Source organism: Equus quagga, chromosome 7, assembly GCF_021613505.1.
Source record: "Equus quagga isolate Etosha38 chromosome 7, UCLA_HA_Equagga_1.0, whole genome shotgun sequence".
Taxonomy (NCBI): Eukaryota; Metazoa; Chordata; class Mammalia; order Perissodactyla; family Equidae; genus Equus; species Equus quagga.
The window spans coordinates 114,977,203-114,992,657 of record NC_060273.1 but is presented as its reverse complement, the minus strand read 5'-3'; the positions used below and the strand labels follow the sequence as shown (position 1 = coordinate 114,992,657).

The following is a 15,455-nucleotide window of genomic DNA, read 5'->3' as shown; positions in this document are numbered from 1 at the left end:
GAGAGGTAATTTTGCCCAAAGTAAATAGCCAGTAGGTTGAGGAGTCGAGTCCTAACCAACTCTCTGAACATCCACAGCCACCTGCTCTCTGTCACTGGCGTGTCAGTCTCCCTTGGCACCCGATAAAATGACATTTAGTGTAACCAACCTTTTGGACTGCTTACAAGCCATGAAATAATGTATCTCTATGTTTTAAGGGCTTAGTTTAGCACTGGAATACATATCATTGAAGCCAAAAATCAGAGGTGGTATTTATCTGTGCAATCGAAATTAGTCCCTCAGTATCCTGACATTGTGTGTCCTCAGAGCAAGGCAAACTCAGGACCATAATTTGAAAAGTAAAAAAACAAAAAAATAACTCAGCTGATAGTATCATTTCTGTATATGGAGGGCCAAGTAGTAGTAGCAAAATAAGCAAATTCCTATTTCAAAACTCAGAAAAATATTTCAGAGATGAAACAATCCACATATTTTTGAAACAAGCCGACTAACTGGACGAAATTTCCTCTCCCAAGCCAAAGGTCAATATTTTCCTTTATTTAAAGCCCTGAGCCCCCTCACCTGTCATTGCTGTGTGGTTGGTGACACTCCCCCTAGTGGCCTGGAAGAGTCAGCTTCCTTAACTAGCATAGCTCCAGGAAAATCTGGGAGGACTGTGGCACTCCATTTTCTTTGTCTAATTTGATGGAAACTGGTCTCTTAACAAATTGTGAAGGTGAAATCTGAGGAAGGGTGTGAAACATCAGATTAAAAATAACCAGTCCCCACCCGATGAGACAAAGAGGCAAAGGACCTACTGATTTTTACAAGAATGAGCATTAAGAAAAACCCTTGAAGCTGCTAAATCCTAGTGACTTTAAAGACTTAAAATGTGAGGGCCAACCCCATTGACATCACAGTTCCTTCCTGCAGTCACAATGCTCATGAGCCACCCAAAGAAGAAGCCCCAGGAACATGAAGACTTTAGTCAGGATGCAATTGAGTTTATTTAGTATTTTGGCTTTGTAAGAGAGAAAAAAAATAAATCTCTGTTTCCTTTCAAAAAATCAAGTCAACAGAAAATAAAGCCAGAAAATTGAGCAACATGAGTTCAGGTATTTATCTCATGGATTACTCAAGGTGTCTAAATTTCTCATACTTTACTATCTTACTTATATTTCTTATTACATATAACACCGTAATAAATCTCGAAGAAGACCCCTGGATAGTTTGGGCACAACAGGGTGAGAAATTATTCCCTATTGTTATGGAACAGTTTGATCTAAATGAGCACATCTCAACGAAGTTTCCTAAGTGTCTAATGGAAGTACCTGAAGCATTTGTGATGATAATCTCTTCTAGCTGACTACAGATGTGATGGAGGCCTGGGAGAGAATTGGGGTAGGGAAGGAGGGAAGAGAGGAAGTGGAAAACAATTGGAAGCTTCCCTTTAAACTTCACCATATGTACAAAAACTGCCCTCAATGAAAAAGTAAATTTACCACCACTGCAAAAATTCATGTGCCCTGCCTAGTTCCTGATCTGATTCAGCATTCTGGTTGCCTAGATACGGATGTAAACAAAAGTGCCTCCCCGACTGCCGAGGAACAGCCAGATGAACCTGATGGCCCCCTTCCTGGCTCAGCCAGTGACCAAGAAAAGAAAGCAAGTACTTTTAGATATTCATATTCAAAATAGAGTATTTCGCTCAGCTTCTTTAAAGCCTAGTGTTGCTTAGAGAGTTCTAAGGAGTCCTGGAAGAGTTGTTTTTCTTTTCACTCTACTCACGTTTCCTGTTTGTTCTGCTTTGACAAAGTGACTGATGCCAGCCCAGGCTGCAAAGAAAAAGGGTCTCAATTTATGAACACATTCATTGGACTGACTTTCAATACATCGAGCTAAAAATTAACAAAAATTTAATAATTTTTTTATGAAGATTCAAAAGGAACTATGATAAACTCAATGTGGAGACTATCTCTAACATGAGAAAGAGAATAGCTAAATAGAATGTTTTTTTTTATTAGTACTTGTCATATCTTCCCCATTAATGACAACATTCAAGAAGCAGTGTCTGTAGTCTTCGCTTTGTATTCTCGTAAGACCTGACCAGCAGATGGGGCCTTTGTGGTGGAAGGAGCACTGGGAAGCTAGCGTAATATCCAGCACTGATTTTTGCTGTCTATTGGCTCTACCACACACTAACTGTGTGACTTTCAGCAATTACTTAACCTCTCTGTTTCCTCTTCTGTGAAATGGGCTAATTAGGCCTATCATACAGAGATGTGAGGTTTGAATCAGCCAGTAAGATAAAGGGCTTAGCAGGAAAGAAGGGCTCAGTCAATAGCTGTAATATAATTATTATCATCTTCTTTATGATCTTGAGCAAATCCGTTACTTCTCTGATCTTCAGATTCCTCACCTATAAAAATAATCATCTTAAATTCTTTCTGTAACAAAGAAGGACTTCAGTTACTTAAGGTAATTAATGTTATCCACAAGGTGGTGATTCCCACCTCACAGGACTGTTGGAAGAATGAAATCACATCATATACATGGAGGTATTTTATAGGCCATTAAGCCATAAAGGGTCATAACATTTTAATGTGTTATTATGAAACAGGTGAAAACTGATACATGTAAAAAGTCCCATAATAACCACCAAGCTGTTTGTGAGAATTTTTATATAATTATGTTCTAGCTTGTAGAAACAGAGCTGACTCCTATATTGAATATTACTATACTCAATTAGCAAAGATATAAAAATTTAAATACTGTCCTAAATACATAAAAAAATGCATAGAAAGAGGAAATAAATGTGCCACAATGTTAACGGCTTTTGCTCTAGATAGTAGAATTTTAAGTGGAATTATTTTTCTGTATCTTTGACTTTTCTATGTTTTTCCAAATTTTCCTCCATCGTCAGGTGTTAAACCTGCAAAGTAACATTTGTCACTTTAAAAGTATGTGAGTTGTAGGTGTGTTTTTGAGAAGATGCTATTTAGGATCTTCCAAATAAGATTTTAAAATTGATAAAAATAAAACAATAGAGAAGTCCAATTTTTCACTCGAGAAGGAGAAAAGAAGACAATAACCCAGTAATTTCAGGTCCTTGGAGACAATATTCGCATTTCTTTCATTCCACGAATACTTACAAAGGGTTACTAGGTGCCAAACCAATAAGGCCAGGGACCACCCAATTGCTGAGGAAATGCCACAAACAGACTCCCACAGGCAGGGCTAACGGTGGAGATGCAAGAAGAAAAGAGCTGGCATTAAGGAGGTGAGGAGCTGGAAACTGGAGTGAAATCACAAACCAGGCCAGAAGGCCAGTCACATTCCTCACGGAGTTAGGATGGTTTCCTAACACAGACACCTGGGTGCCTGGTGGACCAGTGTATCCGCTCTTTAGAGGACGACCTGTCTTCAGAGCATCAGGACCATTGCAGACCCCACTCAGCCCTATGGCGAGAGGTCTAAAGCGTTATCGTGGCAACTCACTAGCTCCATCCTAAGCAGCCTGGGGCCTGTTCTAGTTGCCCCCCACCAAGGGGCCCCAGCAGGAGAGCCTGACTATTGCCAGGTGTTCTGTATTAGCTTCCTTGATAATGGACTTTCCTTTTTAAGTTTTATCAAAGGAGAGTGGTTTCCAATTAAGTTTCTTAGGCCCTAAATTAAGAAGTAAGAACGATAGTTCCTTAACCATTTGCATGTGGGTCTTAACATATTCTGCTCACCATTACAGTATATGATAACATAAACCAAGAAAAAATATCCTAGGAACGTATTTTGCTTAAGTTTTAAACTGAGGTAGAATACCACTCATACTCTCTCTCTTTTGATCCAGTTCAGTGACACACTCTTAAAATGACGATAAATCTGTGTCCTGTTTTTAAACTTAAAAATAAAAGAACATTCGAGTTTAAAGCAGTTTCAGCATATGCAAAAGAGTGAGTACATTTGGTATCCTCTTTCCTCCTAGAAATACTGCAAAATTATGAACGTTCATGCAAATAGAACTTTCTAGTAGTACCGTTTTATTGAACTAGTTAAGTGTTCATATAGCCAGCTATGTTTAATACTAGTAAATTATGTACAGAACTGAGCTCTGTACTTTTATTTCTCATTGACTATAATAATCTGACATCCAGGTTTCTTAGAAAACAAAATTACCTGGATAGACTAGTTTTCTAGTCTTGGCTTTGTTTTTGAAAATTAGCTGATTTCTCTTGGAATTCAGCATGTCAGGAATAATTCACTCTGTGAGGACTTCTTTAGTGACTCAGCCAATAATCTTTGGATAGTTCATTAAAGAATTATCTAAGAATAATCTGTGGCTTTGACTTTTCCAAAAAGTTTCTCCTGACTTTATACCAAATCTATGAACTGCAACTCTCTAGTATCTTCCCAGAATTTGATTTTTGTTTTAGTCTCTAGCAATACAAATGGAGCATGTGCATGGTTAACTGGGCTCATGGTCTATGATCTATAGTAAATATTTTGTTTCAAATTAAAATATTTCTATAGGATAAGATAGATAAGATTTCCCTATAAAATAGCTGATGATACATTTTAAACCCATGACCTCTGTTTTAGGTAAGAGTCTCTCCAGCCAAAATGTCAACCAAGAATTCTACAGATCTAGTTGAATATGTTGACAAGTAAGTCTGTAAATTACAACCAGTTTTAACTATTTACTGTATTTGATGGTTGGGTTACACATTAAAGTGCCTGAATGAGATCTTTGAGTTCCTCTAAACTAATTTTCTGCTTTCAGACAGACTGTATTAAACCATCTCAGAAAGATGAACCTCTCTATCCTATTCCTTTCTGATTGACGGAGCAAGCCAACGTTATCACCTCCTCTGTAAACAACCTCCATAGGTTCCTGTAGATTTACGAATAAAATAATACAACATAGACAATGAATGACATATGACAAGACCAGATGTAGCTAACTATGACTTTCAAAATAAACCAAATAAATACGTTAACATTTCAAGATAAAAACTCAGGACATTTTTAAATAAACTAATCATGAGAAAATTTTTTTCTGTTGTTGTAGTGCCACCCCTGAAGCTTATCAGGGGAGGGTCTACAAAAGAGGGACAACTCTGGGGAATTGGAAATATAGCATAGAATTGAGACGTGCCCATTGTCCAAAAGATCCGAGAATTCCAGTTTGCAAAGGTTGGATCACAGAGGCGATGCATGTTAATTTGAGTTTCTATTCCATGTGTCATGTGTCTGATGTGCCCATTAATGTTTTCAGGACACTTCAAATTTACTCTCAGCCCTTCCACTAATTTTCTGTGTGACCTCAGTCAGTTCCATATGTCCCTGGATTTTTGTTAACTTTCATTTGCCAAATGAAGAGGTTGGACCAGAAGCTCTCTAGGACCCACTGCAGCTTTAAAATAATTCTGATCCTAAATAACACACCATGACCACAGAAGAAAAATGACCAAACAAATGAAAAGAGTCAATGTAAAGAGAAAAATCTAAATACTGAATTTTCATTTTTTCAAAAGAACCTTTAACAATGAAGATGATAAAATATTAAAATCCACTGATTTTTATTGCAATAGGTTCACAATTAAGAATTTCCCTGTTCCTTAGCCAATTGAATTTAATACATTCCAAATAATTCAACCACAGTATTTTGGCCCCTCTTTTCATGCTGCCCATAACTTGTATTTGCTTACATGGCAATGAGGCCATAATTTAGAGAAAATGGAACCAAACAAGGTTTGGAACGATGGAACCAAACTGTTTAAAAATATGACATTTGGATAGATGACACACTTCTTCTGTGTTAAGGGCAATGAGTGTCGTATGCACAAAAATAATTATCATAAATGGATATACATAAATGGATATTGCCATCCAAGGAGAAGAGGGGGACCTGTTCCCACCTGACTCTCCACATGATAAATGGAAAACAGAAATCATTTTTCTGATCTGTTGAATTCCAATATGAACCCAAGTGGATTTCTTTAGCCCAGGATGGTGACCTACATTCCAGGAGATGAGAGAACAAATTCCCAGAAGATGACAACAAACTTAAAAAGAAATCTAAGGAAATTTTTGCCATTTCTTGGATTCCAGAGAAAGTAAAATTAAGACAAAGGGGAAGAAATAGTCTATAATTCAAAGCAAAAGCATGAAGAAAATTATCTGGCCCCAACATTCATCTCTATTGATCTCCCCCACATCTCTTCTCTTACTGTCTAAGCCATATATCTAGAGCTTTCTAGGTACCACCTGAGATGGTTGGTTTTCTTTTGGTCTCTCCCCTCTAATCTCCCAGAACAGGCTGCAAACTCCCTAAAGGCAGGGACTCTATGGCCTTATGGGTTTTGATACCCCTACGGTAGCCTGTCATGGTGCATTGAATGTTCTTTCCTGAGGAACCGCAGTTGACATATTTAATGGAGAACAATGGTGGAACAGTTGAATCTTTAGGGCTCTGCTTAGATAGCAGCAGACTCCTGGGTAGCTGATTAACTAGAAAAGCAAATGGCATTTGGGCATTTCAATCATCAATGCAGATATTTTGAACTGACATGTTGAATCCAATAAAATAAACATAAATAAACAATGATTTTTAAAATACCTTGATCCTCCAGTCATAAGACACATTGAGTGGGAACAAATTTACTGATATACAAATAGAGTACTTATACAAGTAAAAGTCACTATCAACTCATTAAATTGCCTGTATATATATTACATATTCCCAGTGGTTCTGCCTTATAAATCTACATGGATATATTGATAGGTAACACTAAAAACAAATAATAACAACCACCAAAAAAGTAAAAATCCAGCAACAAAAGAGATAATGCCTATCCTATGAACAAGGTTTGACTAGAGATACACATGTTAAAAAGACAGACAGACTGAGTATTTACAGGACCTTCTCAGCCTCAGGCAGTTGGAACAACACCCACGCATTATTAGTACTTGTTAAATGTTAGGCCATATTAATAATCCATGGAGCAGGGGAAGGCGGAATGCTTGCAATCATTTATAGGACAATTATGGTGACATTATATTAAAGGCAGTAAATAATTCTGATTTCCACATGTGTTCATTGATTCATGATGAGCAGACATCCACTGATTTTGTGACAGTGTATCCAGGGCTCATTCAAGCTTAATTGTGCAGAAAAGCACCAAAGCCTTTTTTCTTTTTCTTCTTTTTCTCCTGCTCGTGGAAGGAGCACTGTGTGGAGGCCAGGCATCTCTGGTCTACGCTTGAATCTGCCTCTAATCAGCTATGTGACCTTGAGAAAAAGAAAATGTCTTCTCAAGGCAATCTCCACCTCCTATAAATTGGGGTGGGATTTTAAGTGGTGGATGATGAGCAGCCTGAGTCCCAGGGCTGTCTGTGTGTAAGAAACCTCAAAACAGTCTGCATGGCTTATGAAGAAGGGGATACATGGGCCACTCCAGTTGGTCCCAAGTTCTTATTAACTGGCAGACCTTCTCCCTGGCCCACTGACCATATTCGCTGTGAAAGCTCTCTGGATTCTTGCCACGCCTAAGAGTTTCTGCCCAGAGTGAGAATCATGCTGAGGTCAGGCTGAGCCTGGTCTCAGTTCTCTAGAGCAGAGGGGGAGCACCTCCAACTTCTGGGCCTCAAAGAGGACCCTTAGGACTCCAAGAAGAGATGTGAGCCAAGCAGAGCAAAAGTAACTAGGGTGAAAAATGACATAATGTTGGGAGCAAGTTATATGTCTAAAAGCGGAGGAATAAATACATCTTATCTCTCTGAGAAAAACACAAATATAACAGGAAGAGTTATTAATTGGTCTAAACAAAGCTGCTGTGATATAGGAAAAAGAGTTAAAGAGGCAGGTTAAAATGTTGCCCAACTGAGTTTCTTATAATTTCCAGGCTTCAGTTTCTACCTACATTGAGAAAAATTTCGCTTATGCTACGTGGTAGTTGTGGGAATGAAATGAAATAATGTTTATGAAAGTGATATGTTGACTATAGGCCTATAGAGAAATAAGAGAGTATAATAATAAGTTCCTCGCATTTCTCCTGGGCTAACAACTCCCTTCAGATGATTTATCATCTACATTAGTCTGCTAGGGCTGCCATAACACAGCCCCACGGATGGGGCGGCCTAAAACGACAGAAATCTATTGTCTCACGATTCTGGAGGTTTGAAGTCTGAAATCAAGTTGTCAGCAGGGTTGGTTCCTTTCGAGAGCTCTGAGGGAATCTGTTTCATACCCGTCCTCCAGCTTGTGGTGACAGCCGACAATCCCGAGCATTCCTTGGCTTGTAGATGCATCACTCCAATCTCTGCCTTCATCTTTGCCTGGTATTCTTCCTCTGTGTCTGTCTTCACATGGCCATCTTCTTATAAGGACACCAGTCAGATTGGATCAGGGGCCCACCCTACTCTAGTATGACTCATCTTAACTACATCTGCAATGACCCTATTTCCAAATAAGGTCACATTCTGACGTACCAGGGGTTAGGGCTTCAACATATCTTTTTTTGGGGGGAGACACAATTCAGCCCATAACACCATCTAATAAGTACTAATAATTATAACAACACATGTTTATGACACTTGCAGACATTACAAAGCACTTCAGGTACATTACAATTGATAACTTGTAGCCAGCTGGGTAGGGCAGGAGTCACTGTCTCCATAGGACAGAGAAGGAGCTCTCTCCTCTCTCCTCCTAAGAGAGGTCAAAGGCAGTAAGTGGTGGAGGCAGAACTTGAACCCAGGTCTTCTAACTCCAAGTACAGTGTTCTTTTCCCTGGAGACTTACGTAAGTACCACACACACCCCTCAAAATAGCAAAGTAATATGGGAAAGTGATACAAAACGCTGTGGGAACTCCAAATATCGTCAAAACAATTTGCTGCTGCAGTTTATATACATTTGACCTGTGAGTGTAACCCAGACGTCCACCATGCCCTCATTCACACAGGGACTCTGGAACACTTGCCAACCCGAATGCCTCCATGAGAAAGCATCACAACAGGTACACCCTTAATTCTGTGATTTTATTGCAAACAATACTGAACGTGAAGAGTTTGCCTCATATAGTACACAACTTTTCACTGTAATCAGTCTCTTTCTCCAGTCTTTTCTTGGCTGTGTTGCTATTTGGAGGCCTCTCTTTCCAGGCTCCTCCGTGCAGAGCCCGTGCAGGCCCAACCCCATTGGCCTTGGTCTGCTTCTTCCTGGATTGTGCCCGCCAAAACTCGAATTCCCCCCCCCCCCCCCCCCCCAAAGCATTCAGCCCTACATAAAAACTCAGCCATGGAGGCTTCGATAGCTACCCAATCCATCAGCCAGTGTGGTTATAAACAAGCAAAGGGGAAACCATAGAAAACGTATTTTCAATTCCATGGCTCCCCCACACACTCACAGATTATTCTTGTGAGGCATCAAAATGTTCTTTAAAATTTCACTTCATTTTTCTTTTCCTCAGGACTCTGTGCAATGAGAATGTAACTGGTCATATAAAGGATATCACAAAAATGAAAATTCTTTTCAGTTATGCCCTTTTGTGTTCTAGAGAAAGGTTTAAATTTTTATCTCTTGAGTATTACAGCTTGCCAAAACGGTTACCAGAATCTCCTAAGTAAATTTAGTGCTCTATTCACAAGAACAGAGCAAGCTGAGAAGTGAGAGTCACTCTGTACCGATGCATCTGCCAGCGACAGCACAGCTGGTGTAAGTCACACCCAACTGCAGAGAAATAGAACTCAGAGTTTGTGGAAAATCTGTTCAGATTCAGTTTCCAGCTACATGATCAATGGTTTACGTAAAGCACAAATATCTCTCTGAAAAGGCCCCCTAGGAATTCTTTCTCCTATGGTTAGTAACTCCATCTGAACTAGTCTGGAATATTCAGTTATTTCTTTCCTTTCGCGGTTAAATTTAGATATAAGTCCCACTGATATCAGATGCTAATAAAGCAGTGAGTGTTTTTACTTCACTAAAAGAATCAGGGCAGACACATCTTGCTGCTAGTGAAAGGCATCTGTTTTAACCTTTTGGATGAGCTCATAATTTGAACAATCGTATCGTCAGGAATTTCTCTTAGAAGACTGAGAATGTTCACATGTGTGTTCTTCCACTTGTTAACTTAGAAAGGTCAATTGGAAAACAATATTCTTTCCTTATGGCAATGGAAATAGGAAAAAAATATAAGCTCCATGGTTATCATGTAGAAATCATGCAAGTAGAACTAAGCAAAGCATCATTTGGTGCTTCGTTAAGCATCATCAGTAAACAGTAATAATAATACTCCAATAGTAAATCTTACACATGAAAAGAAATTTCAAAAAGGAACACACTCTCTCCTTAAATATAAAATAGCTTTTAAAATTAAACTTTAAAAGCCAAAAAAAGAGAAATATCTACAGTCCAGCATTTATATAAGTCACTTAGTGTCCCCATGGTTGCAGGCAAATACATCCCATAGCACCAGGTGCTGCCCTCCTTAGAGGCTTCCTTCAATGTGCCAAATAGCAACAACATTGAGGCCATGACAGGCATGGCCGCAGACTGGCATCTGAGCAGTGGCGGCAGCCCTGTTCCACTGGTCCCTCTGCTGGCCTAGGTCTGCTTCCTCATGTTCTTTCTGGATACAGTCTTGACACCAGCCAACAGCACACCCAAAGAGTGAATGCACATGGGCCCCTCGGAACCCTGGGCCGGAGGGCAGCTGCGTGGCGTTGGTTTCACTGCCTCCTACCACATGCTTCTCACATGTTGTCTCAGAACCTACAGCCACACAGCAAAGGAGGCCCTGTGAGCCCTGTTTAAATATGAATGAACTGAAACACTTGTTCAGGAAGTGGTAGATCCTATGTTCTGTCCTCAGTCTCTCTTGCCTTCCGACTTGGCAAGCTGCTTCTGAATGCCTACATAACTTGAGCTTCACATTCCGTATTTCACTCTGCAGCGCTTCATTATGTATCCTGCCTTATATTAGTCACTGGTTCCCATTACCGGTCTTAAATAAATCAGGGATGTTCAGTTTTTAGAATACATTATAGTCACCTAAATCCTTGTTTAAAATAAATATTCTTGCTTTCCCCCCGACTTCCCCAAAATTGTGATTTAGTAGGTCTCTGGTGGAGCCAAGGAATCTGCATTTTAATAACCTCCCTCCCTTTCCCACCCCCACGATAGTAATGCAAGTTCCTCTATGAGAAACACTGAATTAAACCAGGTTCCTTGAGGAACAGACCCATTATGGATTGTGCATTGATTAGAGTAAACATTTAGCAAATATTTCCTGACATGTTTCTTTTTCAATTGACATTTTCGTCGGTAAATCACTAGATACAGATACAGTGCTTTCAGCTGCACATAACAAAAACTCCAACCAAAATGGCTTAGACGTAAGGATGTTGATAGCTCACATTAAAAATCTAGAGCTTGGCTAATTTAGAGGCTGAACAACATCATCGAGCATCAGGTGTTTTCCATCCTTCCTGCCCGCCCTCCTCTTTTCCCTCATGATCACGAGGTGGCTTCGGCAGTTCTAGGCATCAAGCACAGACAAACACAACAACATCTAGCAAAGAAGAGGAAAGTGTCTTCTTATATAGCTCTTCTTGAAGGCAAAGAAACCCAGAAGCCCCACAGTAGGTTTTCCCTTGCACTCAGTGGCCAGAATTGCTTCACAGGCTCCTACCTAAACCAATTGCATCTCAGTCCAGAAGAATGGGACCACCATGATTAGCTTGCCCGACTGGAGGACACAGGGGACAGGAGGATGAAGCAAATCAGGCAGAAGGGGGAATGGCTATTAGGAAGGTAACCAATAGCATCTGCCACACTGGGAACTCCTAAGAGAAAGATTCTAACCATTGAGAGGACTGCAGCATAATTTGCAGGTGTCTGTATAGGACTGAAGCCTGGACATCAAATACCCTTTCACTGGCAAATCTAGGCTGCAGATTGTCTAGAGGCCAGAAAGCAGCACTAGCTCAAGGAAAATAACAAGCAAATCTATAGTCCACCACAAGGCTGCTGTCACCATCAGCAGGGCCTGACATCCTCTTCCCTCCTGCCTGTGACTCAGACAGCCAGCCCAGGGCAGCACTGTCAGCATGTTGGGGTTTCAGAGGAACGGTTTTTATATATATATGAGGTTCCATTTAGTGATTTTCCAGAAGAACATTTTTGAGCCAAATGAGTGGGTAGATGGAATCTGATTAATAAAACCCCTTAGCAAAGCCGTCTTTGTTCCTTAACTGCTTAGGTGACAGGAAAGAGGAATCTCACCCAGGCTGAGGCTCTGTTATTCTACTCAAGAGAGGGAACTGTAAACCTTGAGGCTATAACAAGCTGTAGCTTTATGGAACCATTTTTTTCCTCCAGTTTTTTATCAATTGAACCTTAAGGGAACACTCCAGCGGGAGAAATCAGTCAGTCGACAAATATTTATTGACCACCTACTATATGTCAGGCACTCTTCTCAGTGTTGGGGACACTGTGGAGAACAAGTTAGATAGAGTGCCTGCCCATGAGGAGCTTTCATTCTAGGGATGGAGGGCAGAAATAAACACAAACAAGTAAAGAAGATAATTTTAGGTAATGACAAATGCCATAGAGAAGATGAAATGAGGCATTATGATAGAACGTCACTGAGGGGAAGGCTTGTCTGACAAGGGGAAATTGGAGTTGAGACCTAAACAAGGAGAAGGTGGCAGCCATGGAGTGACTGCAGGGAAGAGCATTCCGAGCAGAAGGAACAGCAAATGCCAAGGCTCTGAGCTAAGAACTAGCTTAGCATGTTTGAGGAACAGAAAGAAGATCTATGTGGTTGAGTGAGAGTGAACGACAGGAAGAGTGAGAGGAGATGAGGTTGAAAAGGAGAGCAAAGATTTTACTCTCAGACACTGGAAAAGCTATCGAAGGTTTTAAGTAGGCAAGAGCTATCCTTCACACTTTGGGAAAGACCACTCTAGCTGCAGTGCAGAGGATGCACTCTTCATGAGGAGGCAAAAGTAGAGGAGATGATGGTGGCCAGGACCAAGAAAGGATGAAAGAACTAGCAAAGAGTGGATATGGAGCCTGGGGACGCTTACGTCTGTCATTTCTGCTGCCAGTCTATTGGGTCACGTAAGTAGCACTAAATCACTTGCTTCTGCTTATTATCTCCTGGACTGATAGGAATCTACGGGAGTTAAGGTCAACATTTGATTTTGGAGTCAGCCTTGAGTTTCAAATTCTGTCCCTGACATCTGCAAGTTGTGTGACCGTTCCTTCTTCTGTCTGGTAAATTTCCTCAATCTGGTCTCCCAAATCATTAATTCATTCTTCAGCTATTCCCTCTGTCATATTTATCCCACCTTTTATTTTTATTTCAACTATTATAATTTCTTATGCCTAATATTTCAACTTGTTTACTTTTCATGTTTTCCAGTTTTTTGTTTTCATTTTGCTGATATCTTCCCATGTCTTCTTTTTTAATATAGTTATTAGCCTTTTAAAAAATTTCTTGTTGCATATATTTTAGTATTTCTTTTCTGTAGGAATCTGTAATCCAGTAGATTGTTTATTTGTTGGCTGGTTTTTGAAAAGACTCTGCTCCTCAGGTGTCCTGATATTTTGGCCTGTGAGTTCATCTTTCCCTTGGGGATTTCAGCCAGACCTAGTCTCCATTGTGTCTTATCAGCGCCAATGAGCTCAGCAGGTGGGGCGGCGTACGGTGCCTGGACCCCAGCACAGTAAAACCACAGCCAACTACTCCCCTTCTTACAAAATAACTTCTTCTGTCAGGCCTTCACCTTTCACTCCTCAGGCAGAAGTCACAGGAGGAGAGCAGTTGCTTTCCCACCCCTGGGGCATGTGGAGGTAGAACAGTGTAGAAGCAACTGCCCAAGGTCAGTTGTTCCCCAAGATTTTGTTATTATTGTTTCAGCATCTTAGGAACACAGGACTTCTGCCTTGCCTGATTTAACTCTTGAGGACACTTAGACCAGAGTCTGAAATTTCACACAGTAGAGCAGTTTGTCCCAAGGCAATAGGGGCAGAAGCAAAAGCAGAATTATGATGGTCCCTCTTCCCCATTTTACCGTCCCACAATCGTATCTCTTGCCCCAGGCCAAAGCGGCCACCTGGCTGAGGTTGGGTTGCCCAGGAAACAGGCTCTGAGACAGAGATTGCTGTGAACAGAAGGCTTATTATGGAGTCCTCCGGGATCAACATCTGTGGAAGGGAGGGAAAGGATACAGAATTGAGCAGGATGAAAAGCACTGTGATGCAATACCCATGAAGACTTCAGCTGATCCCACAGGGAGCTCTGAAGCTGAGACAGGCCTTCAAAGTTGTTCTGAGATAGAGCAAGCGTGCCAGGCCCTAATACCCACACATTGACCAAGCACTGGACTCGAGCTGCCCCAGAAAGTGGGCATGATCTTGGGCAAGGTGTCTCTCTTCACCAAGGCAGTTCCCAGAGCAGGCTAACAGCTGGGGTCTGTCAGCTGGCAGTGCTCCCAGCAGTTGGGGAAATAAATCCTTCCTTCCTGAAAGGGGAGCTGGTGGCAGATGACAGCACCCACCACACCACCCCACACATTCCCCAGTTTAAAATAGCCCCCGCTGTCTCAGGGGTTTTTCACAGTTTCTCTCTCTAGGTACTCCAAAGTTTTAGCATGGAGGAGGACAGGAAGCCAGTAGTCTTGCTGGTTCAGCATTTGCATAGGGACCATAGTGAGCCCAGGATGGTTTACTCCTGCGGAACTGCGCAGCTCATTTCCTTTCTCTCTGCACTCTGTCTCCCAGAAGCTGTCATGTTCCTCTGGGGCAGATTTCCTTTAGCCAGCTTGTTCACTCTAGACCTTGACTCTCTCACTCACCGAGAACTTCACTTTTCCTGGGAAGCTGAAGCTCTCTGGGTCCTCCAAGACCAACCAGAGTTGAGCAGAGGTGTGCTGTGATGGAAGGAGCCACACCAGAGGGCTCTACAGGTACAGCAGGACCCCTGAGCATGGGAGATGGTAACATTTTGCATGGGACCAAAGTCTATCCTGTGAGCCCCACAGACCCCTGGTCATTTATCAAGTCCTAGATTCTCCCCTCAGAAGAACCCCAGATTTGCTTTCCAGCAAGATTATCCTGATGGCAGTGGAAGGAGGGGGTACCAGGGAAGCTACAAGTGGAGACAGAAGCCAGTTAGAGGACTGTGACAGTGTGGTGGTTTTAAACTGTCCACAAATTCTTTAACACTCCGTTTTCCAAGAGGTGGAATCTAATCCTCCTCCTCTGGAGTGTAAGCTGAACTCAGTGACTTGCTTCTCAGGAATAGGCTGAAGCAAAAGTGATGGCGTATGGCTCTAGAGACGAGGCCACTAGACTTTGCTAGTAAGCAAAGTAAATTAAACAAACAAAAAGACGTGACAAAAGCAGCTTGTCTTTCAAGATGCTTATCTGTGAAGGGAAGGAGTAATGCCAGTCGGGGCCGTCAGGATTTTACC

General features: G+C 41.2%; 1 protein-coding gene across 1 annotated transcript in view; it reads left to right on the top strand.

Annotated features, from left to right (window-relative positions):
- Positions 1 to 1,581: 1,581 nt before the first annotated feature.
- Positions 1,582 to 15,455, top strand: part of FAM81B (family with sequence similarity 81 member B) — a 49,295-nt gene continuing 35,421 nt past the window's right edge. The window contains exons 1-2 of the mRNA XM_046666042.1: positions 1,582 to 1,644; positions 4,573 to 4,637. Coding sequence (XP_046521998.1) covers positions 4,594 to 4,637 — 44 coding nt within the window. The 5' untranslated portion in view covers positions 1,582 to 1,644; positions 4,573 to 4,593. The remainder of the gene's footprint in view (positions 1,645 to 4,572; positions 4,638 to 15,455) is intronic.